Source organism: Eurosta solidaginis, chromosome 1, assembly GCF_040869045.1.
Source record: "Eurosta solidaginis isolate ZX-2024a chromosome 1, ASM4086904v1, whole genome shotgun sequence".
Lineage (NCBI taxonomy): Eukaryota > Metazoa > Arthropoda > Insecta > Diptera > Tephritidae > Eurosta > Eurosta solidaginis.
In genome coordinates, this window is record NC_090319.1 from 325,498,603 (window position 1) to 325,525,272 (window position 26,670).

General features: G+C 40.4%; 2 protein-coding genes across 4 annotated transcripts in view; one reads left to right on the forward strand and one right to left on the reverse strand.

Annotated features, from left to right (window-relative positions):
• Positions 1 to 26,670, reverse strand: part of Alp13 (Alkaline phosphatase 13) — a 268,219-nt gene that overhangs the window by 122,832 nt on the left and 118,717 nt on the right. The window contains exons 2-5 of one of the 3 annotated variants that reach the window (XM_067762025.1): positions 20,446 to 20,884; positions 18,890 to 19,704; positions 18,656 to 18,834; positions 14,418 to 14,676 (exon numbers count right to left, since the gene is read on the reverse strand). In XM_067762025.1, the coding sequence (XP_067618126.1) occupies positions 14,561 to 14,676; positions 18,656 to 18,834; positions 18,890 to 19,704; positions 20,446 to 20,856 (1,521 nt within the window). In that variant the 5' untranslated portion in view covers positions 20,857 to 20,884 and the 3' untranslated portion in view covers positions 14,418 to 14,560. Of the gene's footprint in view, positions 1 to 14,417; positions 14,677 to 18,569; positions 18,835 to 18,889; positions 19,705 to 20,445; positions 20,885 to 26,670 lie in introns of those variants that run through there. The other 2 variants (XR_010949042.1, XM_067762024.1) reach the window with 2 other exon arrangements.
• nerfin-2 (nervous fingers 2) lies at positions 8,258 to 14,190 on the forward strand. The gene is made up of 3 exons (XM_067784442.1): positions 8,258 to 9,886; positions 9,986 to 10,191; positions 13,684 to 14,190. The coding sequence occupies exons 1-3, from the start codon at positions 8,258 to 8,260 to the stop codon at positions 14,129 to 14,131; spliced, it is 2,283 nt and encodes a 760-aa protein (XP_067640543.1). The 3' UTR covers positions 14,132 to 14,190.

Here is a 26,670-nt window from a genome sequence, read left to right on the forward strand (position 1 = left end):
ATCAAACGAAAGGTGTTACTGAGCATTTTAAGAGGGAGTGGGTATTAGGTCTATAGGTGGACGCCTTTTCGAGATATCGCCATTAGGGTGGGCCAGGGTGACTCTAGAATGTGTTTGTACGATATGGGTATCAAATGAAAGGTGGTAATGAGTATTTTAAAAGGGAGTAATCCTTAGTTCTATAGGTGGACGCCTTTTCGAGATATCGCCATAAAGCTGGACCAAGGGTGACTCTAGAATGTTTGTACGGTATGGGTATCAAACGAAAGGTGTTACTGAGCATTTTAAGAGGGAGTGGGCATTAGGTCTATAGGTGGACGCCTTTTCGAGATATCGCCATTAGGGTGGGCCAGGGTGACTCTAGAATGTGTTTGTACGATATGGGTATCAAATGAAAGGTGGTAATGAGTATTTTAAAAGGGAGTAATCCTTAGTTCTATAGGTGGACGCCTTTTCGAGATATCGCCATTAGGGTGGGCCAGGTGTGACTCTAGAATGTTTGTACGATATGGGTATCAAACGAAAGGTGTTACTGAGCATTTTAAGAGGGAGTGGGCATTAGGTCTATAGGTGGACGCCTTTTCGAGATATCGCCATTAGGGTGGGACAGGGGTGACTCTAGAATGTTTGTACGATATGGGTATCAAACGAAAGGTGTTACTGAGCATTTTAAGAGGGAGTGGACATTAGGTCTATAGGTGGACGCCTTTTCGAGATATCGCCATTAGGGTGGGCCAGGTGTGACTGTAGAATGTTTGTACGATATGGGTATCAAACGAAAGGTGTTACTGAGCATTTTAAGAGGGAGTGGGCATTAGGTCTATAGGTGGACGCCTTTTCGAGATATCGCCATTAGGGTGGGACAGGGGTGACTCTAGAATGTTTGTACGATATGGGTATCAAACGAAAGGTGTTACTGAGCATTTTAAGAGGGAGTGGACATTAGGTCTATAGGTGGACGCCTTTTCGAGATATCGCCATTAGGGTGGGCCAGGGGTGACTCTAGAATGTTTGTACGATATGGGTATCAAACGAAAGGTGTTAATGAGCATTTTAAGAGGGAGTGGACATTAGGTCTATAGGTGGACGCCTTTTCGAGATATCGCCATTAGGGTGGGCCAGGGTGACTCTAGAATGTGTTTGTACGATATGGGTATCAAATGAAAGGTGGTAATGAGTATTTTAAAAGGGAGTAATCCTTAGTTCTATAGGTGGACGCCTTTTCGAAATATCGCCATTAGGGTGGGCCAGGTGTGACTCTACAATGTTTGTACGATATGGGTATCAAACGAAAGCTGTTACTGAGCATTTTAAGAGGGAGTGGGCATTAGGTCTATAGGTGGACGCCTTTTCGAGATATCGCCATTAGGGTGGGCCAGGGGTGACTCTAGAATGTTTGTACGATATGGGTATCAAACGAAAGGTGTTACTGAGCATTTTAAGAGGGAATGGACACTAGGTCTATAGGTGGACGCCTTTTCGAGATATCGCCATTAGGGTGGGCCAGGGGTGACTCTAGAATGTTTGTACGATATGGGTATCAAACGAAAGGTGTTACTGAGCATTTTAAGAGGGAGGGGGCATTAGGTCTATAGGTGGACGCCTTTTCGAGATATCGCCATTAGGGTGGGACAGGGGTGACTCTGGTATGTTTTTGTACGATATGGATATCAAATTAAAGGTATTAATGAGGGTTTTAAAAGCGAGTGGCCCTTAGATGTATATGTGAAGGCGTTCTCGCGATATCGACCAAAATGTGGACCAGGTGATCCAGAAAATCATCTGTCGGGTACTGCTAATTTATTTATATATGCAATACCACTAACAGTATTCCTGCCAAGATTCCAAGGGCTGTTGATTTCGCCTTGTAGAACTTTTTCATTTTCTTCTACTTAATATGGTAGGTGTCACACCCATTTTACAAAGGTTTTTCCAAAGTTATATTTTGCGTCAATAAACCAATCCAGTTACCATGTTTCATCCCTTTTTTCGTGTTTGGTATAGAATTATGGCATTTTTTTCATTTTTCGTAATTTTCGATATCGATAAAGTGGGCGTGGTTATGGTCAGATTTCGCCCATTTTTTATACCAAGAAAAAGTGAGCTCAGGTAAGTACGTGGGCTAAGTTTAGTAAAGATATATCGGATTTTGCTCAAGTTATTGTGTTAATGGCCGAGCGGAAGGACAGACGGTGGACTGTGTATAAAAACTGGGCGTGGCTTCCACCGATTTCGCCCATTTTCACAGAGAACAGTTACCGTCATAGAATCTATGCTCCTACCAAATTTGAGAAGGATTGGTAAATTTTTGTTCGACTTATGGCAATAAAAGTATTCTAGACAAACTAAATGAAAATGGGCGGAGCCACGCCCATTTTGAAATTTTCTTTTATTTTTGTATTTTGTTGCATCATATCATTACTGGAGTTGAATTTTGACTTAATTTACTTATATACAGTAAAGATATTAAATTTTTTGTTAAAATTTGAATTTAAAAAAATTTTTTTTTAAAAAGTGGGCGTGTTCTTCATCCAATTTTGCTAATTTTTATTTAGCACAAATAGAGTAATAGTAGTAACGTTCCTGCCAAATTTCATCATGATATCTTCAACGACTGCCAAATTACAGCTTGCAAAACTTTTAAATTACCTTCTTGTAAAAGTGGGCGGTGCCACGCCCATTTCCCAAAATCTTACTAATTTTCTATTCTTCGTCATAAGTTCAACACATCTACCAAGTTTCGTCGCTTTATCTGTCTTTTGTAATGAGTTATCGCACTTTTTCGGTTTTTCGAAATTTTCGATATCGAAAAAGTGGGCGTGGTTATAGTCCGATATCGTTCATTTTAAATAGCGATCTGAGATGAGTGCTCAGGAACCTACATACCAAATTTCATCAAGATACCTCTAAATTTACTCAAGTTATCGTGTTAACGGACGGACGGACGGACGGACATGGCTCAATCAAATTTTTTTTCGATCCTGATTATTTTGATATATGGAAGTCTATATCTATCTCGATTCCTTTATATATGTACAACCAACCGTTATCCAATCAAACTTAATATACTCTGTGAGCTCTGCTCAACTGAGTATAAAAATACCGTAGCTCAAACCGCCATTAACGTGTTTTTTTCCTGAATTATGTGGAACCCTATATTACCCGCAGTGGCGGTAGGTGCCGAGAAATATGCTCCCACTAGTCAGTTATAACGGGTATATTGCGCCGTACTATTTTGGCCCAGGGGGCACCGTACCTCTTTTCCTAGGTGGTGTGGTTTTTCTCATCGTACCTTTGGGGGTTTCGGGCTCGATTGTACCGTATGTACGTTGTACCGATGGTATGTTGTAAATGGGAAATGTAAGCTGAAAGATTGCTCTCAGAGAGCAGGTGAACAGGTTCTTAACTACAAATTTGTTTTAGTGATTGCAAGCACCGATCCTTATGATTAACCCAACAAACGCATGACCACTAGGGAAACACTTTCCAGACTTTCATGTTTACAGCTTTTTAAATGAGGAAGTTATGACCAGTAAAATTTAATATAAAAACGGATTTGTGCCGGTTTTACTCGACCGAGTGCTGTTATTTTGAATATTTCATCCTTGGTAGGGCTTTTTGCAAGAGCGGTGATTCATATTCTCCAGATCGGGGTGTAGGGGTGTCATTATTAGACCCATTAAACTCAAATCAAGAGTATTTAGAATTTGTGCCTGCCTGTGTGTTTGTTCGCGCATCACTAAGAAATCAATATAAAGAATTCAGTGCAAATTTCACTGCCGTATACCAAATTTTAAGTTATATTTTAAACCTCTAGGTCTCTGAGGTCCTAATATCTAATGTATGAACCAGGTAAACTTTCGACTGTGTTTTTAGCCATATTGGATATGTAATGAAAGCTGCTGATGAGGACTTTAATACGGGTAAAGTTTAATTGTGACTTCTAAACCCATTTACAGGATATCTATAGGCAAAAATGTGTACCTGGGGTATCGATGAATATGTTTTCACAATATGGGTGTCAAGCAAAAGGCATTAACGGGTTTATGAACAATTTAGTTCAAATCATACGGACAGGACCTTATGTGTATGCGATACCAAGAAGGCTGATTCCACGAAGGTGGGGCAGTTTGCAGAGACCCCCTTCTTGCGGACTTGGCAATATAAGTTGGGGCAAGTGCCTTACCAACTTCTTGCCGCCGTATTTGAATAGCTCGGGAAGTAGTGCATCAGAGCCCACGGCCTTGTTGTTTTTAAATCTGGCTATCGCTACTCTTACTAATCGAGTAGGGGGCAATAATTCCATCATTATCGATTGCGGCCACCGTGGTGTGATGGTAGCGTGCTCCGCCTACCATACCATATGCCCCAGGTTCACACCCCGGGCAAAGCAACATCAAAATTTTAGAAATAAGGTTTTTCAATTAGAAGAAAATTTTTCTAAGCGGGGCCGCCTCTCGGTAGTGTTTGGCAAGCGCTCCGGGTGTATTTCTGCCATAAAAAGGTCTCAGTGAAAACTCATCTGCCTTGCAGATGCCGTTCGGAGTCGGCATAAAACATGTAGGTCCCGTCCGGCCAATTTGTAGGGAAAATCAAGAGGAGCACGACGCAAATTGGAAGAGAAGATCGGCCTTAGATCTCTTCGGAGGTTATCGCGCCTTACATTTATTTTTATTTATCGATCGCGGGCTCGGGTTCATCACCTTCCCTGTGCATGTCAACGGTTTCTCCATTGAGGAGCACAGGAAAGTGCTCCCCACATATTCTAAGCACCTTCGGGAGGTGGTTAAGAGGTCACCGTTTTCGTTTTTACAGGAGTTTGCTACGGTCTTGAAACATTCTGTATGCCACCAGTTTTTTGGTAAAATTTGCGGGCGTTATTCCTGATAGCTATCAAGCTTAAGCTCTTCGCACTCACGCCTTTCTGCCTCTGCTTTTTTTTTCCTGTAAAGACGTTTTGATTCCCTCTTCACACACTCTTCTTGTTGCCTTCGCTTTTAGCGTCGCGCTGTAGGCAGCCTCTTTTTTTTCGTTGAAACACGGCGTTCCTCATTGTATCATTTCTTTTTCCGTGGTCGTCTGTAGTCAGTTTTTTCCTCGGTGGTAGTACGGAATGCTTTAAAGATATGCTCCCATTACTCCTGATTCCATCTGCTTGAGTTGTGTTCGCATAGAGCAGGTGCGAGAGTCGAGTTGCGAAGTCATTGGAAGTTGGCTGCTGCGATTGCAGCCGTTCGACTTCTAGCTTTCCTTCTATTTTTTGTTCCTTGGTTTTAGCCGCGTGCAGGCGGGCGCGCAACCTTATAGTGATACCGTCTATGTTAGGTCTTCGAATCGTGCGTACGTCTAAAGCTCTGGAGGCATGCCGTTCAGCTATCACAACGTGGTCGATCTGGTTACATGTATTTCGATTAGGGACCAGACATGTAGCTTGACGTATATCTTTATGCTGAAACCTAGTGCCGGCTTTGACTATGTTTCGAGCACCGGGGTAACTGATCTGCCACAGACCATACATTTTTAATTGTCTCTTTTCATGCTCTGTTCATCGCATGGCTTGTGCTTTTACGAGGACATCAACCAGCAGGACATCGGCACCAATCCCATTAAGGAAACGGACATTTCAGGAGCATCTCCTGAAATAGTAAGCCTCATTTAACCGTTTACCGAAGTCGTCATCAAAAAAGGGGGTTTTCTTTATCCGAAGCTTGATTGGTATTTTCATCGAAGTCTGATTTTATGTTGCGGGTCCTAAGCCCTGTTGACAACCCGCTCAGCGGGAATGAGGAATTTATGGTACAGCTTACGGAGATAAAAAGCTGCTGATTAAGTCCCCCAGCTAGCTTTTAAATCGATTACGATGGAGAGGTTAGCTAGAATATTGCCTTCTCTCATTAGCTCAACAACAAACGGATGTGCAGTGGCTGCCCAGATGATACTTGGCCGCAAGCGACCGGAAGTAGTGAAGTACCGAATCCAAAAGAATGACCCTTGCCATTTCCTGGTTAGATCAGAAGCTTTCTTCACTTACGTAGACTTTTACACACGGCTCCCCCCCCCCCCCCCCCCCCCCCTTCGCCGGATATAGGTACGGAAAATAGCACCATTAAGATATGACCTCGTTTTGTCATTCAACCCCCTCCTTCCTTGGAGTTGGCAGAGCCTCGATTGAAACATAAACAAACTTCACCACAGGTGAAGTTGGCAATGGGGTTGTAGGAGCTATAAATTGCTCTGGCTACCTAACATGTAAAATATGCAAGACGGAAAGGTCTAGTAAGAGCACATCCAGATACTAACTTGACTGTCGTTAATTTGTTCATGCCATATAATTTTTTGTTTATTTAGAATATCTCAAGTAAAGTAGAGGAGGAGGTGAGTGCGGGTTATGAGTCACTATTCTTAGGTGTGGGCCTTGACTGTCTCCTAAATTGGAAGTTTTAAGAAACTTGCAGTGTCAACAGTTTGTTAGATGTTTTTGCTGTGGATGTAAACTTGGTCCGCGGCAAAGTCGAGTTTCACAAAGTTTAAAAGCTCAAAATATAATAGAGGTAACTGTTGCTTCCATTTCTTGTCACCAATATTAATCAATCTCTATGAGGGTCATACCATGCGGAGAATAACTCTTGTCAACAAGCGCTACTTTGGACTATTTGGACTTTCGACTGAGCGGGCAATTGAAAAGTAAAAACCTCTTTCGACGAACAAAAATCAGGCTCTATAAGTCGCTCATCACACCTGTCCTGATGTATGGCTCAGAATCATGGACGGTGTCGAGAGAATATGACATGGCTCTTGGAGTGTTCAAGAGAAAAGTTCTTCGGAAGATTCATGGTCCCAGCCGTGATTCCAAAGGCGAATATCGGAGGAGTTATAATGAAAGGCTGTATCAGCGATAGTGCAGCTAATAAAAACCCAAAGACTTCGCAGGCTAGGTCATGTTATGCGAATAGAAGTAGAAGAAAGTATTTCAGTTGACAGTGTAGTTTGGAAGCAGAGGAAGGAGGAGACCTCCAATGAGGTGGCAGAGGAAGTTTGGACCTCACTTGGTGCTCCCGATTGGCGTCAGTTATCGCGAAACAGGAAAAGTTGGCGTGACATGTTACGAAATGGCTAAAACCGCTTAGGCGGTGAAGCGCCAATTAATGATAATGATCTGGGTCCCTCCCTGTGGCGAGTGTAGGAAGTATGGTGATAGTGGTATAGCGTCATATAACGCAAGACTAACAGGCTAACTGGCGCCGTTCCTGAGCTTCGAAAGAGATATTTGAGCCTCAGTAGCGATGGAAGGTTTTCGCAAGGGTGCAGAATCAAGGGATATACGATACATGTGTAAATCGAAGGTTCCATTAGCGGAAGGGATCTCTTGTGTACTATGACGATCCTGAATTAAGCAGATCTTGCAGGCTGTCTTTCAGGCGGAAATCTAAGCACTAGCGTTGAAACTAGAAGTGCCCGGTAATGCAATCGATCTTAAAAAGAGTTCCGTCTAAGCGCAGTGTACACTTATATTGCTTTGCGGGTATAAAAAGACCAATAAGATGTGAAAATAAAAGGATGCGGCACTCGAAGCATATACAACAGACATTCTAAATTGCATGGGAAGGATAACAAGGGAATTGAAAAACTTGGATTCATGCGAGAGGCTGCAGAATCTCTAATACCTTATTCAAGTTCTACAATATTGACTACCTTTCTAGCAGGGCATTGTCTTCTGCTGGCATATGCTTATAAAAAAAGGTCACTTCAGTATGAGATGAAACACGGTTGAGCACATTTCGGGTTTCTGTGCTGCGCTTGCGAAGTCTAGGCTCTAGCTCCTAGGGGCGGTAGGATTATCAGATATGTAGGCTGCAATTTCGTTGGTTCTAGAAAGCGTTTAATATTTTCCGAGTTTTTTTTCATAATGTGAAGCCACTTTTGTTGTTATACTAGTTTTGTAATTATCATATTAAAGTGCTTGATTCAGAATTCTTGTAGTTAGACCATCTGGGAGAAAGCTCAGAAGAAGATCTCTGTGAATTTCGAAAGCTTAACCAGACAGCCTTATTGAAGTTGACATAACTGCGGAATTTGCGTAATCAACAGGTCCCTTAATCGAAACGAATATTAGAAGGTGGTCAGTTGTCATGGGTTTGCAAGGGTCGCCGTTTAATGCAAATAGTACAAGCTTTTAAAAGACCACTCTCAATAAAATATACTTTAATTCCTTCAAATTTCCTTAGGTACTGTAAGGCAAAGAAAAAATAAATAAAACATGATGAACGAACAATATACAGAATGTAGAATTCTACCAGCCATCAATGAAACATTTCCACAATTTGGACGATCCATTGCAACATTGTTCTCGCCACTTGACTTATCATTACGCGCCTCAAATCTAATACCGATAACGCCACCCTCAACACCCTCACCACCACGAAAGCGACAAAGATTAATGTCAGACGAGAATTACCTTTGGCGACCGCATGCCATGGTAGCAGCAGCAACTCAGCAAAATCAACTAACGCCGTTAATGCCGTTGTCATCAACGACCTCTACAACCACGCACACAACAACGGTCACTGCTGTTAGCAATTACCCACCTCAGCTAACGGTACACTATGATTGTCGACTTGTGGACGCTTTGACGATGCAACATGCTGAGTCCAGCGGATATACTAAAAACAATTTACACAAAATAATAAACAACTATGAAGAAATTCCAGAAAGTCAAGTAACCGCAATGCGAACCTCCCCTGCACAACATGAAACAACAATGCAAGACCAGCAGCTAGTGGAACAACATCTTATACAACAAACGCCACAACAAAGCCAATTGCCTATTATATGCGTGGACGAAGAAACAATTGTGTTGACCGAGGACGAGGATGAGGAAGAGGAGGGGGAGGAGGAAACACTTGTCAGTTCACACGGTTATACAGAGGATATCGACGATGATGACGGTTATGTTTGTAGGGATGGTGATGCTGTTGATGTTGACGAAGTCGATGAATATGACGACACAAGGGGCTCGGAGCGGCATTCTGATTACAGACTAAACACCTACGCAGATGCTAGCAGTAATGAGAACGGCAAGAAAAAATCGAGCATTAGTGTGAATGATGGTGAGCTCGAAGCGGACGATGAGGAGGAAGAATATGTAGACATCTTAAGTAACGACGATGATGACTTAAATCCGCTCAATAGCGTCAATTTAACGCAACGACTGCAGAGTCACGCATTGGAGGAAGAGTTGGAAAAGTCCGGCAAAGTTTTGACGCGCAACAAACTTACCTACGACAATATTGAGCTGCATCATCGCGCTATTGATGGGTTGGCTAAATTATTTGAAAGAGATTTTGCGCTACCAAAGAATGATGCGAACGCTGCTGGTGGCGATGCTACGACACACAAACAAACGAATGCCCCGCAAGCTGCTGGCGGTCAACAAAGTGAGGCTGATTTAAGGCAGCACAGTAGCATAACAAATGCGGAAAAATCAACAATGAAAGTAAATAGTTTTGGTAGACCGTTTCATGAACATAATCACCCACAACAACAACACCAACAACAACGCACACATAAAGCAGAAAGGAAACGCATGAAATTACGCAAGCATCAGCTGGCGCTCGATGAAGAAACTATAAGTCCTGTCTCAGGCACCATCATACGCAAGCTACGCGACGACGAAGAGCTGGTGGTGCGTAAAGGTGACATTGATCCGGCTTTCAATGTAGTCGAAATCACCGAAGAAGCTAAGGCGATTTTGGCAAGTATCGACAACAAAATTGGCGCTTATTTGTGCCAGCTGTGTCGGACTCTGTATGATGACGCATTCCAATTGGCGCAACATCGTTGTCCGCGTATTGTGCACATTGAATACAAATGCTCGGAGTGTGAGAAGGTTAGTGTTGAATGTGGGAGAAAGAAAAACTTGATGATACTATTGCGCTATGTGAATATTTTTAGCATTGGGTTTTATTTAATTTCGTTGTTGTCTTAGGTCTTCAATTGTCCCGCTAATTTGGCTTCACATCGTCGTTGGCATAAGCCCAAGTCTGAACTGATGGCCAGCAGTGGACAAAGTAAGAAACGTCATTTGATGGAGCAAAGAGCGGTACAAAGTTTATCGCATGATAAGGGCAATGCAACCGAAGAGGGCCCAGAGGGCATTTATCCATGTCAGCAGTGTGGCAAACATTTTCGTCGGTAAGTACACTGTAAAAAACGAAAAAAAAAAGATTCAAGATATTTTCGTATGTATGGATGTATGTAGACTTATGAAGGATGTGTTTTCAAAGGCTCCTGTGCTTTGATATAGACCGGATACCTTTGATGTGCCAATCCAATATTTTTTACAGATTTTTTAATATAAAGGAGGGGTGACCTTACAGGAGAAACCTTGCACAAAATATCTAGGGATCATCCTAGACAGTAAGCTGTTATGGAAGCTCAACGTGGAGGAGAGGGTCAAGAAGGCCTCAACGGCACTCTATGCATGTAAAAGAATGCTGGGGCGTACGTGGGGCTTATCGCCCTCTCTTTCTCATTGAGTTTTTACAGCGATTGTAAGCCCTATTCTATACTATAGAGTTCTTGTTTGGTGGAAAGCCACACAAAAAACAACATACCTCAAAAAATTAGAGGGGGTATGCAGACTATCGATGCTTAGCATTACGGGAGCCCTGAAAACAACCCCGACGGCTGCACTGTATGCCATTCTGCACATTCCACCTGTAGACCTGATAGCAGAGAACATAGTATTAACAACCGCAACCAGGCTCGGTGCCTTGGGGTAGCTAGAGCGCCGACCATATGGCCATAGTAGTATAGCGTCATCAATCACAAGACGAACATACTACCTGATTCCCTATCTGCGCTTCGTGGGAGATCTTAAGGCCACAATAGAGGTGGATGGTTGGCGCAAGAGTGCGCAAATGGCGGACGAGGCGATACATGTGTACACAGATGGTTCCAAAGTAGTGGAAGGACTAGCGTCTGCGGTATACTGTGCTGATCCGGAAATAAGCAGATCCTACAGGCTGACGGATTACGGATTAGCCGTATCCAAAACAGTAGAAACCCTGGAAGAAAATAGCTTAAGCTGCAACCGTGTTAACTTTTATATTGACAGTCAAGCAGCAATTAAGGCAATAATCACGCATAGCACAACATCTAAATGCGTGTTAGAGTGTAAGCAGTCTCTGGAGAGAATCGGGACAGGGAGCAGCATACATCTATATTGGGTCCCAGGGCATATGAGCATAGATGGGAATGAAAAAGCGGACGAACTAGCTAAAAAGGGCGCATCCCTTGAAGCTTGCTCCGCAGACGTCCCAATTAGACCTAAAGCTTTTAGTTCAGCATAGACTTTAGGAGCTCCGTAAGCTGTCAGATCTAGAAGCAGCAAGTGGCTTAAGTCATAGGAAACTTCTAATATTTGCCAAGAGGGCGGAGTTAGTTTATAACATAGGTCCTGGTTTTTGATAGGGTTTTTCAGTTTGGTCGTTAAAACAAACTTCTGGTAACGGACTCAATCAATCTATGTGAGGTCATCATGGACCAGCCAGTTCAACCTAACCTAACCTTAATACAAAAGCTTTAAAATCAGGGAAACCCTTTATGTCAAATTATATTAGTTTGGAATTTTCAAAGCTTGTAGAAAATAAATGCAAATAGCAATAATGAGCCATCACGAGATATTAAACGCCAAACTGGTAGGGCCACTACAAAATTTTGGGGAGAGCGCCGAGAAGCTGAAGGTTGAATCGATAGTATCCATTTTCAGTAGAAAAAGAGTCGAAAAAAGTACTACTTATTAGCCACGGGATATAATCTGACTTAGGCCAGCAGCTAAGCTAGCAGCAAGAAGGAATTGTTCAGGGTTTTACTCGAAGGCCCTGCAGGACAGGCAATTTTATCGACTTAATCACTGCAATTTCCTCAAAGCCTCGATCGTATTTTTCCAGCAGGGTTCGACTACAGTGACCAGCATAACGATCTATAATGAAACACAGGCTACATAAGAATCTAATTTAACTAAATGGAATGTTTTAAGGAACTGTCGAGTCTCGTTCGTGCCCATAGAACATTTGAATGTCTCCCTCTTCTAGGTGCCTGGTTACAACACTATCGAAGAAAAGAAAATTGTAGATAAGATGCACAGAAAAGGCTCAGAAATAGATATAAACTAGATAGAGAGTCGTGCAGAGTTACGACTACCATTAGGCGTTCTTATGAAGGAAACCAATGAACATACTGTAAGGGCAATGAACGTTCTGAGATCTCAAGGTCTCTCGCTGCAGCTTAATTATAGACGAGAAAGCATGTGGTTTGATAGGAATCATGAATTGTCATGTTTTACGAATGTACTCACACCACTACCGCACCTGGACTTCGAAAGACATCTCAAGGCCGCAATAGCGAAGGAAGGTTGAAGCAAGGTTGCGGAAATGGCAGAACATATTATAAAATTAACGTAACGGAAGGGGTCCGGTCTGCCGTTTATTGTATCTATCCAGAAATAAGAAGATGCTATATATATTGATATTCAGACGGCGATCAAGTCAATAAACTCAAATAGTACTACGGCAAGACTTACTTAATTGGCGCTCAACCGTTTAAACGATTATGACCGTCCAACAAAGCGTGTCAGTTGCTTTTTCTCTCTGCCAACCGGCGCCAATTGGTCACACCAAGGGAGTTTATATCGTTTTTCACCTGGTCCTTCCAGCGGAGTGGGGCCGCCCTCTACCTCTGCTTCCAATGCAGTATAAACCACTGCTCCCTGTGAAATAACTGCTTTGAAGAAGGTTAATTGATGCGTATGACCTAAAAACACATCCGTTACGACTTTATCTGACAAATGAGCACCAACATCATCTTCACCTAATGGTGCTTTACTGCTACGGGTATTTTTGTTGTAGCGTAATAATTCACATTAGCTATTCCTGTCTCAAAATATCTGACGCCAACCTGGAGCAGCAAGGGTAATCCTCCGACTCTCTCTCCAACTTCAGTGTAGGTCTATCCCTTCTTCTGCTTTCAACTGTTGGTTTCGATAGGAATATCTTGGATCTTCGACGGCTTATTGCACCACATTCATATCGGCATAAAGCGCATACGGCTCATAATTATACGTTCTTTCCGTCGGCATCTCGGACAGTTTGCTAAATCTTCCGCCGAATTTTTCGCCGAAAACTCCAAGGGCCATGCCATCATCTCTCGACACCGTCCACCATTTTGTGCCATACATCAAGCCAGTTATGATGAGAAGCTTACTTAGCGTAATTTTTTTCGTGCCATGAGAGGACTTGGCAAGCTTTTTTTTCTTTCAAAGCAGGATATTGAAAAGTAAGTTCCTCTTTCGGAAAATCAAGCTTTAAAATCACTTTTCGTACCCATCCTGCTATATGGTGCAGAAGCATGGACGCTCGAAAGATTTGTGCACATCTACGCGTTGGTGGCGGCGATAACCGAAACAGACTTAATGATATACTGTACAAGCTTCATGCAGATATCGAAGAAAGTGCTTTCTGTATACAAATTTGGGTAAAGGACCTTTTTCAGTTTGCTAACATAGAGCGTTCTCGAAAAGGCCGATGTTTCCTTCACCATTCGATATCTAAATAATTTACACATACATACATTAACAAGAAAACTAACAAATAATTTTTTAATATATTTTTTATATTTTCACAGCCACGCCTACCTAAAGAAACATCAAGTATCTCATCAGATGTTGGAAAATCTTAAATCATTAAATATTTTCAAAAATTCTTCCGCAATATCCAACCACGGTTATGCGCATCCAATTCCACATACAAAAAGTCATTTCCCTTTCTCAAATATTTCGACCACAGCACCAGCATCGCATTCCCCACGCACGCATGCACCACACTTCAATTCCACTCATGCACCGCCAGCAATCAGGCCTTACCCGCAACGTTTCAACGCATTTCCCTTTCCAACCATCGATCAACGACGCTTCTACTCACTTGGCGAACTTTGTCTCTCCCAGCATTTGGATCGCACGTCAGCATTTCAATATGTACAGGCAAATCATTTTCGTAATTTAACAGCTGCTGCTGAACCTTTTGTGCCACGCCCACCACTTGCACCGCCATTAACAGCTTTAACAGCCAAGTGACAAAATATTGTAAGACCCGTGCCACGCATTGCTCTGGGTACAAATGTAACAACAAATATGGATATAACACAAATGCCCACAGTGGCACAGGAATCACCGAATACAGTGGGGATGAGCCGGACAAATGGTACGCCAACGGTCGCGGTTAGTAATCGACAATTTAATTGGTTTACAGCTCCACCACCAACGAGAGATGCGACGGCGTTGGCTTCAACAGTTCCATTATCAGCTTTCGCTGGAAATATTTAAAGGGATAGAGCGATATTGGAAAGCTGTACATAGTTAGTTATGAATTTTTGAAAAATTTCCTTAGCTAAATAAAATATATTAAAAACAAAATTTTATGCACTTATTATTAAATATTAATTTTGTGTAATAATAAAATATTAAATTAAATTGTGTATTTAAATGTGTATCACGTTTATATGTTCACTTTTGCTTATTGGCAGCTCTTCGATTGAAATACCCCATCTCTAATGCATACGATAATACGTGGGACATGTAGGTTTCCTCATGGACCCCATGCAGCAGGTAAGCACGCGGACCTGAAAGCGGAAAATAGTAACTTTAGTTGCATTAAGACAGGAGCGTGCGCAGGAATTGTCTATGGGGTGGCGGAGGGGGCTTTGAACATATCGGGAGTAAAGAGAAACATTTACCATATTTATTGGCTATCAGTCAACAAATGCACGCTTCCATCAACCACTTTTTACGAAGAAAATTCAGTCGTTGTAAGTCCATGGGGGGATTGAACCCCCAAACCGCCCTCCCCCTTGCGCACGACCCTGCATTAAGATAATGAGAAAAATCTTAGACAATCTCAAACTGAAATCACGAGATCGTATGAACCTTGAGCTTACGGAACTTGGAAGTGTAATTTGCGGATAGAATTCTCTGGAAAATCGAATCTCGGAGTTGAGTACCATCAAATGGTGATAAAACGGGAGGTGGGCCAGTCTACTAAAATGGGATGCTGCCCTACCAGTGACTCCACGGTAGATAATGTCTTCAATGCAGTTCATCATTAAGACATATTTACATCATACATATATCAAACAGCCAGCCAGTCTTGCCTGCTTTTCTGCCAACTTCTAGGTCAAAAGATGAATGACTTCGAGTGCCCAGTTATGTAAATGCGCAACGGCTATTGTCTCAGCCATTATACTCGATATAGACCAGATGCGGGAACGAGGAGCAGTATAGTCACAGTGGTATCCTAAGCCTATGTGGATGTGATAACATATTAATTTTTCCCAAATTGAACTATTATAAGAACATTTAAGTGAGTTTCCCTCACGACTAAATTGGTCAGATGATATAATAACTAAAGTGAAGGTCTTTTTAGAACAGCAAAGTGTTACAGTCTTCTTCCGACCCCAAACTATGCAAGTATTTGTTCACAGTACAGGGAACACAAGTTTAATAAATATTTGTGCCTAGTCGCATGAAGTCTTCACTGTGGAATGTGGTTAGGTTTCTATTGCTGAAGTTTCTATTGTCTGAGTAAGGTCTACGCCAAACCCTAACTCAGTAATTAGGAGGAGATGAAAGGGAGGGGGGGGGGGGGGGGGGGCACATGAAAGGCAGTTGCAATGAAAGAAATAGGGAAATCAATAGAGAGACTAACTTTAGAGAGTTAATATCTGTAATGGCTATTATCATAGGCGGTGGGGGTGACACACAATCTATTCGTTATCCAATATTTCAACGGCGTAGTATCAACCAATTAGATAATGCTTATCGGCTTTGGAGGGCGCGAATAAGGAAAACAGTTCCATTGGTATAGCTTTAAAGGTAGACACACGGATGTAAGCGCTATCCTGGCCATCAAAATCGATCAGTTCCACTATCTTGTGGTAGCCAAAGTACACACACGGTGAAAAACGTGTTTCCAGGATCCCAAAAAAGCTTACCTTCGATAAGCTACTGAAACAGCTCGTGGATTGCGAAGGAAGTAAACGAGCAATAAAACTGTACTCATCATCGGTTTCGTATTGCAGTTGCGGAAAATATAAGATTTCAGCAATACGGTGCTAATTGAAGATATGCAGCGCTGGTTTCCATAAGGCGTACATTTATTTTAGGAGTCTTCGACACGAAGCCGTGATATCGTTCATTTTAACTGGACGGAGCATTGAAATGGACAAAATCCTGTGAGCTATCACTTGGGGTATTTGCATAAGATTAATGAAATTCATTTTAAGCGCAAATTCAGAAGTGTATGAAGAGATAAATTGAGGTTATGTATAACACTTGGTTCAACCTAGTCGATAGTCTGAAAAGTCGCAGTGCCAGATAAATTACAATGTTATTTTTATACCTTTCATGAAAATGAAATGGTATATTAATTTCGTCACGAAACCCAAAATTTTAAGTCTTTAAAGGAAAATAGATAGATCCACCATTAAGTATACCGAAATAATTAGGATGAAGAGCTGAGTTGATTTAGCCATGTCCGTCTGTCCGTCTGTCTGTTTGTATCCAAACTAGTCCCTCAATTTTTGAGATATCTTGATAAAATTTGGTTACCGGGTGTATTTGGGTGTCTGATTAGACATTTGTCGGAACCGGCCGGATCGGACCACTATAGCATATATCCTCCATACAACCGATTTTTCAGAAAAAGAGGATTTTTGTCATATCTTACTCAATTTAACAGATTGAAGCTTCAAACTTCACCACAGAATTTCGTATATTGCACATATTGTTGCCTGAAAAAACTGATGAGATCGGTCGTATATATAGTATATATCCCCCACAACCGATTGTTCAGATAAGAAACTTTTCGTAATTACTGCCCTATTTTGAGAGCTAGAGGCTTCAAATTTCAACGAATGCTTACGTATATAGCATATAATGTTGTCTGAAAAAATCATAGAGATCGGTTGTATATATAGTATATATCTCATACAACCGATTGTTCAGATAAGAAACTTTGCGTAATTTCTACCCCATTTTAACAGCTTTAAGCTTCAAATTTCACCGATTGCTTACGTATATAGTATATATTGTTGTGTCAAAAAATCATAGAGATCAGTGATATATATAATATATATATGATGGTATATATAGTTGTATATATAGTATATATATATATATATTTTTGCGATTTCGGCCCCATTTTAACAGCTAGAAGCTTCAAATTTCACCGATTGCTTACGTATATAGCATATACTGTTGTCTGAAAAAATCATAGAGATCGGTGGTATATATATTATATACTTCATATAAACTGTCATTTTTGCCCCTTTTTTACGGCCAGAAGCTTCAAAATTCATCAAATTTAATCAAATAGTTACCTTTACGTCATATATTTTTGAAATACGTGATTCGTAGTCATAGTTTTTACACGCAGACCACAAAAAACCTGAAACTTTCCATCCTCACACAAAGTACCAACCTGTTTTTATTTTATATTTATCTTAAAAATCGTTTAGGTATGTAGATCTGTTCACTATATATTTCTTATCTTATACATCCGATTATTCGGAGATTACGAACGGGATAAGATTATTGTTCAGCCCCATTCATGAAAGGTATGAAGTCTTCGGCACAGCCGAAGATAGTCCCGTTCATACTTGTTTTCTTTTACTATCGATACTCTCATGCTGGAGGGAATTTTCCTGAAGAAGGGCCGAGAAATCTAACCAAAGATATGAGCTTCTCTGACCTGCCGGATTAGGGAGTGCAATCCAGAATTGCACAGAAGATTATTTTATAGTTTTATTCAAATGTGGGGACTTCTAAAAACGGGGTTAATGTGTAGTAATTTCTTATATGATTCGTGCCCTTCAGTGTCGAAATCGGTTACCTCAGGTCAGCTCAGGTATCAACTAAACGAGCAAAACTTCTTCTCTTTACGAAAAAGCTACAAAAACGCCCTAAAACTCCATTTCCAAAGGTTGATGACAGCTTAGCTAGCGGTAAATTCCGCCGCACTGACTTATGATTTGTCATTATGACTAGCCAGAAACTGCCACTACAGTGGAATTATCCCTTAGACTAAAAAAAAGGAAGTTATGGAAAGGCTGTTACGAAAATGTTGAGCTCGAATTAAGTTTTGACTTGCTATCAGCCATCTTTACGCTTGCCAGCATATACTATTACGGACTAAGTGGACAACTGGGATGTAAGTTCCGCTTGCGGAGAACGAAAATCACGCCGCATAAGTCACTTCGTGTATATTGTTTATAAGACTGAATACCTTTCATTGAATGAGATTACCAGAGTAATTTGGCTTTTGAACTTATGAGATTTGGCTGTACAAAGAAGACATAGATATAGTCACAGTTCAGCGGTTCAAAACCCAAAGTACTCTAGCCTAGAAAGTATTCGACACTCTACGGAGAAAGTACAGAAAGTGGAAAGATAGAATAGACAGTATTTTGATATCACTTGATGTCTGTTAGTATTAGTAAAGAAAACATTGGGCTGCCACCTTAGATATGTCGGCAAAGTAGAATGCAAACTCTCTGATAGAATTAACAGAACGCATTTTTTTCGAATATCAAATTTTAACTATACCTTTTGCATAAACCAAAGCTTCTGTAGGCAATTCGAGCAATCGCTTCGCGTTCACGATTTCATTTTCATTTTCAAACTCAATCTCATTTGCCGTCACATCGACCTCAGAGCTACTGTCGAATGCATCGCGAACATAAAATCCATTGGTGAAAAGCGCTAAGATCAAACTCTCGTCGTCACTGTGAAATTGAAAACATTTTATATAAGAATTTTATGGAAAATGAAATGTCGCACCTGTGCTGCTCCACCAATTGCTGTACCACATTGTTCAATTGCAAAAGCGTGCGTGTCTGGTCATCTGAGCTCGCTGTTGATTCGACGCCAGTCTCTACTATTAACAAATACCCTCGATCTTTGCGCTTGAGTACATCCAAAGCTTTCTCAAACAAATGCGATAATTTCGGCGTGCGATGGCGCTTTGGCACTGCTCTCCCATTATCCATCAGCGGAATGTAATTATTTGCAAAAATACCCATTACATGATCCACCGCAGTACCATTGAACTCTTGCAGCTCTTCATTATTTTGTAAAACTGCAAATTCACGTTTCAATTTCAAATTAATTGTTTGCCAATCGCGCATAATATCTCGATTATCTTGTGAATCGCAAACTGTCTCATCCACGGGATCCCACACTGTATTCGGCACGTGCGAAACGAGTGTTTGCCTACCGCCACCCATTATGACATTAAAATTTTGGGCCGTCTTACTTTTGATTAACTGCACCGCTGTATCGAGACAACCAGCTGCGGCAGCCGGTAAAGGTAACGTCGTATCACATTCCCATGCGGTGTTGGGTGTGTGTGCGTAAAGCGCTGCCATAGTTGCTCCAGTTACACGTCTTGTTGTTACGAAACCTGTTCGCAGCCCGATCTCCTGTGCTTGTTCGATTATGCTTTTGATATGATGGCTGACATTTGTAGCGGCCCGACAATCACGAAACGCTACCCTGGCATCTAATCCGCCGAGGCGAAATTTCGTTCGGACACCATTGAATATTGCGCTGGCTACGGTGAACTGATCACAAAGGTCTGTGTTGCTACAGCTGTTCTGGAAATGTTAAAAAAAAAAAAAATATATATATACGAATCTAGCGGGTCCGACTTTATTCTGCTGAACTATGGTTTTTTTGTATTTATAGATTTCCTCTCCTCTCCACCTTTACTGCGCTGCCTTTTTCCCGCCCCCCTTAACTTCCCTTTCCCCTTCTATCATCCCCCTTCCTAGCATTTTCCTCTATCTCCCTCTGCCTTAACCTCTGCCTCTCACTCTCCCATTCCCACTCCCAATCCCACTACCAGTTGTTATTTCTCTTCTACTTCCACTTCCGCTTCGATTTCTTTCACTGCTACTTTTACATCTACTTGTACTAATATTTCTACTTCCAGTTCTAATTCTACTTCCCATCATTCTTCTTCTTCTACTTCTAGTTTTACTTATTTTTCTACTTCCCATCATTCTTCTTCTTTTACTTCTACTTCTACTTGCACTTCTACTTCCAGTTCTAGTTCTACTTATTCTTCTTCTTCTACCTCTTCTTCTTCTTCTTCTACTTCTATTTCTATTTATGTTTCTACTTCTGCTTCTTCTTCTACATGTACTTCGATTTCTACCTCTCCTTCTACTTTTACTTCTTCTTCTACCACTCCACTCCGCTCCAACTCCCACTCTCACTCTCCCCTCCACTCGATATCTTGAAGAGATTAAAAGATATAGAAATTTGCAGTATTCAAAATGGACTGGGATTCCTGGTTGTCCATTTCTACATTTTAGAAGACAATACATATTCACCCTTAACCTCCCCAGATGTGGAAACTTCTCCCAACTTAACGCCGTCTGCGGCTTCGTACGATTCGAAAGCAAAGCTCGTGCTGCCGCCATCGATTCCGTATCAATGCCGCTCGTTACAAAAATTATTGCGTTACGCGCCAAATGCTTTTGCCAATTTTTATTGAGCGCCAGCTTCAACTCTTTAATAGCTTCATCGAACCATAATTGTTGTTCTGCTGGCACTTTATCCTTCCAATAGGGTATATCCTCTATACTCGAGACTTCACTGTCAACCTCATAACGCACTAAAATTGCAATGCACAACACTGTTACCATCAATGTGAGTAGAATTGTTGTTGCTAAACCGAAAATTCGTGCGGTGCTGAATTGCAGATAACGCGCTGTTGTTGTTGTGGATTTGATTTTTTCCATTTTTCGAGCAACGAAAATGTGATCTAAGCTGCAGTGATCACAAATATCTAACTTAAACTCATTGAAGTGATGAACGTTCAACTAAGACATGATTATCTGTCACGTTATCATCTTTTAATTGTTAACAGATAAAGTAGATTATATGCCAATAAGATACATAGATAAGGGACGTTTTCACCATCTTCAATCAACACTAACTGGTACTTTATTTGGCAGAAATAGTTCGGTGATCTGCCAGATAAAGTGTCAGTTAGCGCTAATAATGGATGATAAAACGGCCATCATCTCTACGTGATTTTGTACTTTGAGTTTGAATATAATATGCAGATTACCAACTCTGCCCAAGTAGTTTCTACTAGGATCCAACTGCATCCCAAACATTTTTATTATCAGCTGTCCATTTGCAATGTTTTTCAAGAAATGTACTTTCTCAATCAGTCGCGGCGATTTTTTTGCAACTATCGCTACCATTTATTGTGATCATTCAGTCGATATGAAAAAATCACAGACTTATAAAATTACAAATCTTTGCAAAAAGGAAGAGCTTGTAAATATATTACTATTCTTGAATTTGGTTTTGCCGTCCAACACCAGAAGCTTTGTTGGGATTAAGAAAAATCTCCTAAAGTCTTTCGACCGTAAACCGATTTTGTGCCAAGTCAACTATATTTTTAACAACTCCTTGAAGTAATATTTTGAGATATCTGGAGCAGCAGAAATATATCGCTTAAGACCGTTCGTTACCTTCTATCCCTTCATGTTACGAAGTTTTTCCAATGTCTTCATTTCATTTCAGAACACTTTTTAATGTAGTACTGTGTGAGATTATTGCCTTAATCACCGCCTCACTATCAATATTTAATATATTGACGCGACTGCAGCTTAAAATTCCTCCAGAATTTCTGCTGCTTTCTTCACCCCTATAAGACGCTGCAGTGATCTGGCAGCTTGTAGGATCTACTTATTTCTGGATCAACGTAGTAAATAGCAGACACCAACCCTTTCATTTATTTGAAACCATCCGTATACACATGTATTGTATTTTCTGCCATTTCTGCACCCTGGCCCCTTCTGGTACAATTGTGACCCCAAGATCTCTTTCGACGCTTAGGAACGGGACCATATATTCCGTTTGCCCGATATTAGATGGCGCTATATTGCTATGGCCATATGGCCTGCACTCAAACTGCTCTGAGGCCTTGTTGCTAACGCGATGTTTTAGGCCATTAGGTCTGCAGGCGGTAGGTGTAGAGGTGTAGAATGTCGGCAATGCCGCTGTCGGGATAGTTTTAGGGCTCCCGTAATGCTAATCATTCATACTCTGCATACCCCCTCAAGGTTTTTGGTATACGTACTTTTTATGTGTCTGTCCACCAAACAAGAGCCCCATATAAAGTATGGGTTTGACAACTGCCGCAAATACCTAATGTGGGAGTTTGGGTGATAGGCCTCATTTGCAACCTAGCATCGGCATACAGTGCCGCAGAGGTTTTCTTCGCTCTCTCTTCCACATGGAGTTTCCACGACCACTAACTATCTAGTATAACTTCTAGATTTTTCTTGTAGAGCTTAGACTGAGTTCACTTAGGAACTTTACACTTCCCAGTAAATAATACTGCAGATGCCGAGGCATGTACATCCGGAAGTGCCTGAGGAAATTTTTGTGAGCCATCTGCCGCTTATGATGATGACGTTTCAATCTGCATATGCCGTAAGTTTGACTGGTCCTCAGTGGAACCGCCTCTTCAATTTGCTTTTAACCAGCGTCCACAGCAATGATGGTAGAACCTCACCCTGCAGCGTTACACTGTTTACAGATTTTGTTGCCTCGCACAGACCCCATTACGGTATGAGCATTTTGCAGCATAACATAGAGCCGATTCAATTTATTAAAGCTGGATGAACTTTAGTCGAGTTAAGACTGTCCATGTTTGCCTTTCCAGGGCTTTCTCTATATTTACGACCACCCTATGGAATGCAGTATCGACTAGCTTGCATTTGATATACACATGGCTAGGTAATGTTATGCCAATTAATGAAAGTCGCCAGCCAGGAAAATGGTCAATTTGAAGCCCCCACTTTGTATTTTATGATAGGTTGTCAAAGACTAGGCGTTAATATGGGTGCCCAAATAAAATCAAAAAAAATGTTTAGTGCTTGGCAAGACTTTCAAAATTGCTGTTAATCGTTGGGCGTCAATTAAGAAGAATTTGGGATACGTCCCCAAAATGGTCGGAAAATGTCTGTATATCCTATGTTATATATCTATAGCCATTCGAAACCAAACGAAGCTTTATATAAGAAAGCGGTTAACTAGAAAAACGCCAAATTGATCATTATGATGATATTAAGTCACCCTATACCTTTAATGTAGTCGTTTTGTGTATATTTTTATCTATAACCAGTTTATTGTTTTCTAGCAGATTTATTTGTCAAATATGCTTTACAATGTTTATGGTTATATATCAGATAATATGGTTAATAAGGAATGCCAGTTAATATGCATATCGCATCTAGATCAATAGGGGCTAACTCAAAATTCTGAAATTTCGACTCTATGCATACTACCTGTGTGCTCTATTCAATACTTACTGATCTGTATACTCTATTAAATATTAGTTTAACTTATCACACAGAGAAGGCTTGGTAAAAATTATAAATTCAATTGACGCATTTACGGAAATTAATCAGTTTTCTCCTTTCCTCACATTGCGATATTTTCAGTTTATCGCTATTTTGATCTGGGTGTGCGTTATGTTTGTATCTATATTAGGTACAACGACCCATAAAAAATCACCATCTATCGTTTCGTTGAGGATTCATATGTATGTATGTGTTATGGGATAGTAGTTTTTTGTAGTTTCTGTATTGGATCATATATGTAACTGGTACCTTGACTAGTTAAACGAAAGACTTTTGAATCTTTTAAGTAGTTTTGCTCTCGAGATAGTTTCAAATTGTTAGGGAATTTTTGTAATTTTGGATAGTTTTCTTATACCTTTTGTCTGGACAATCAATTTTATGGCGGATGCGTGCTACAGTGGTCCGATCTTATAGGTTGCCACAAGTGTCTAATGGGATGTCGAATTATATCCGCTCACCTTAATTCAAAAATATTTATGTCTCGAGACAAGCCTTGGAGCAAACAGACGAACGTGGCTAAAACCACCCAGCTCGTCGTCCTAATCATTTAAGTTGATTTTTAATGCGGGCTGATCTCTCCTTAAGGTTCTTACAATTTACAGGATTTGAATCAAACTTTTTCAAACATTTCATATTTATAAAACTATTATACTAAACACTACTTAGAATTTTTTAGTTAAAAATTGTAAATAGTTTGGCGAATGTTAAAATTACTATGCTGTTAGTAAATAATCACAACAACAGAAACCGCTAGCAGCCACACTTAAGTACAAGGCAACGAAGAATATTCCATAAACATACCCAGCAGCTTAAAGCAGAGAGATTATTTCACATACATAAATGTATGTAGCCGCCAGCTAAGACCAGAAGTTACTAACACATACACACACATATGGTTAGAAGAAAAAAATAAACTGCTGATAGAACATATATATATATCTAAATAACCAATAATGAGATACAACTGTTCTAAAAGGCTTGATCGTCAAACGTCTAGACCGTAGCAGAATTGGGCTTCATACATTTCGCCGTCCAGCCCATAAAGTATTTATAAGGCTCATGTAAATAATATCTTAAATATTAAGCGAAGTTTAGGAGAAACGCAGCTATGTGTACTGGGGGATTTTAATTTAAGTAATGTTAGCTGGATCTCTCTTGAAAACAATCTCTATTTAACTCCTACTAATATTAACAGCTCTTATGAATCGTATCTTATTGATAATTTTGGAGGGGTTGGTTTATCTCAAATTAATAGTTTCCATAATTCTTTACATCGCACTCTTGATTTAATTTTTGTAACTAATAATATTAGTTTTGTTATCTCGGAACCTGCGTCTTCAATTTCGCCACCAAACTTGCATCACCTGCCCTTAAAGCTTGAAATTTAGTTCTTTGAGTATTTCTGTATTCCTACATCAAATATGAAAACATCGTTCAATTTTCGAAGATGTGATTTTAATCGTTTAAATTCTGCTTTACGTGGAGTTGATTGGGATGCTATGCTTGGCGAAAGTGAAGTTGGAAAGTCTTTCAATGTATTTAAAAATGAAATTCATAAGATTTGCGAAAAAATCGTGCCGGTATATAAAAATAAAATTTATAAATCTCCCTGGCATAATAGTGAGCTCAAACATCTAAAAAATTTGAGAAACAAGTTCTTTAAAAAATATAAGTTTACTAATCAGCGTCGATTTTATGATTTGTTTATTGTTTATAAGAAAAAATTTAACAATCTTAATAAGTCTTTATATGCTAAGTACGTCAGAAATTTTGAGGTAAACATCAAGAGCAATCCGAAGAACTTTTGGAATTACATTACCTCCATGAAGAGCGTATCTAGCATACCGAAATCAGTAAGCTACAATAATATTACTGCCAACTCTGTTAATGAGGCTGCTAATCTCTTTGCTGACTTCTTCTCGGCGAACTTTATCACAGATAATGATTTAACTGTGGAAGATACAGATAACATACACAAGTTAATTAAGTCTCCCTCCGCTAATAATTTTGGGTCACTTACTCTCACTGAGGCAGACATAGTTGAGGGGATTAAAAAACTTAAAAATTCCTCCATAACTGATGTTGACTATCTTTCAGTTATTCTATTGAAAAATTGTCCTTCGCTAGTACGACCGTTAATGACTATATTCAATAAATCATTGGCATCGGGTATTTTTATTGATGACTGGAAACAAGCATCCGTCACTCCCATTTTTAAGTCAGGCAACAAAAGTAACTGTTCTAATTACATCCCTATTTCCAAATTGTCTACAACTTCGAAGCTTTTCGAATGTGTTGTCAATGACAAGCTTTACTTTAGTATTAAACACCTGATTTGCGCCAATCAACATGGTTTTGTCCCGGCCAGATCCACATTAACGAACCTCGCTGTGTTTTCTGAGGATTTCTACGCGGCATTTAGGCGGGGTTTTCAGGTTGATACAATATACCTAGACTTCTCCAAGGCATTCGATAAAATTTCTCATAAAATTTTAATTGCGAAATTAGCTTGTTATGGGTTCCACTCTACGTTCCTACAGTGGATTAAATCTTACCTGCACAACAGAAGTAATGTTGTAAATATTGACGGTGTTTATTCGAAACCATTTTGGGCCACCTCTGGAGTGCCCCAGGGCAGTATTCTGGGCCCTTTACTATTTATCTTGTTCATTAATGACATTAGCTCTTGCTTCTCATCTACCAAATTTCTGCTTTATGCTGATGATCTCAAGATCTATTCTGAGATCAGTTGTTATAATGATGTCGTTGTTCTTCAATCTGAGATTAATAAGCTTTATATCTGGTGTGTTAAGAACCGTCTTTTCCTTAATATAAGTAAGTGCCACACTGTGACGTACGGTAAACTGCTAAGGCCACTTCATACCTCCTATCATATTGCAGAAACCTTTCTTCGTACGACTCTTGAAGTTAAGGACTTGGGGGTTTACTTCGACTCAAAGTTTAATTTTAACACTCACGTCAGCTTCAAAATTTCTAAGGCGCTTTCAATGCTTGCTTTTGTCAGACGCCATTCCGCAAACTTCTCTGACCCCTACACACTCAAAGTTTTATATACGTCCTTTGTGCGATCCAAACTTGAGTATGCGGCTTTCATTTGGCGGCCCTACCACGCAGTTCACATCAACCGCCTGGAGCGGTTTCAAAAAATCT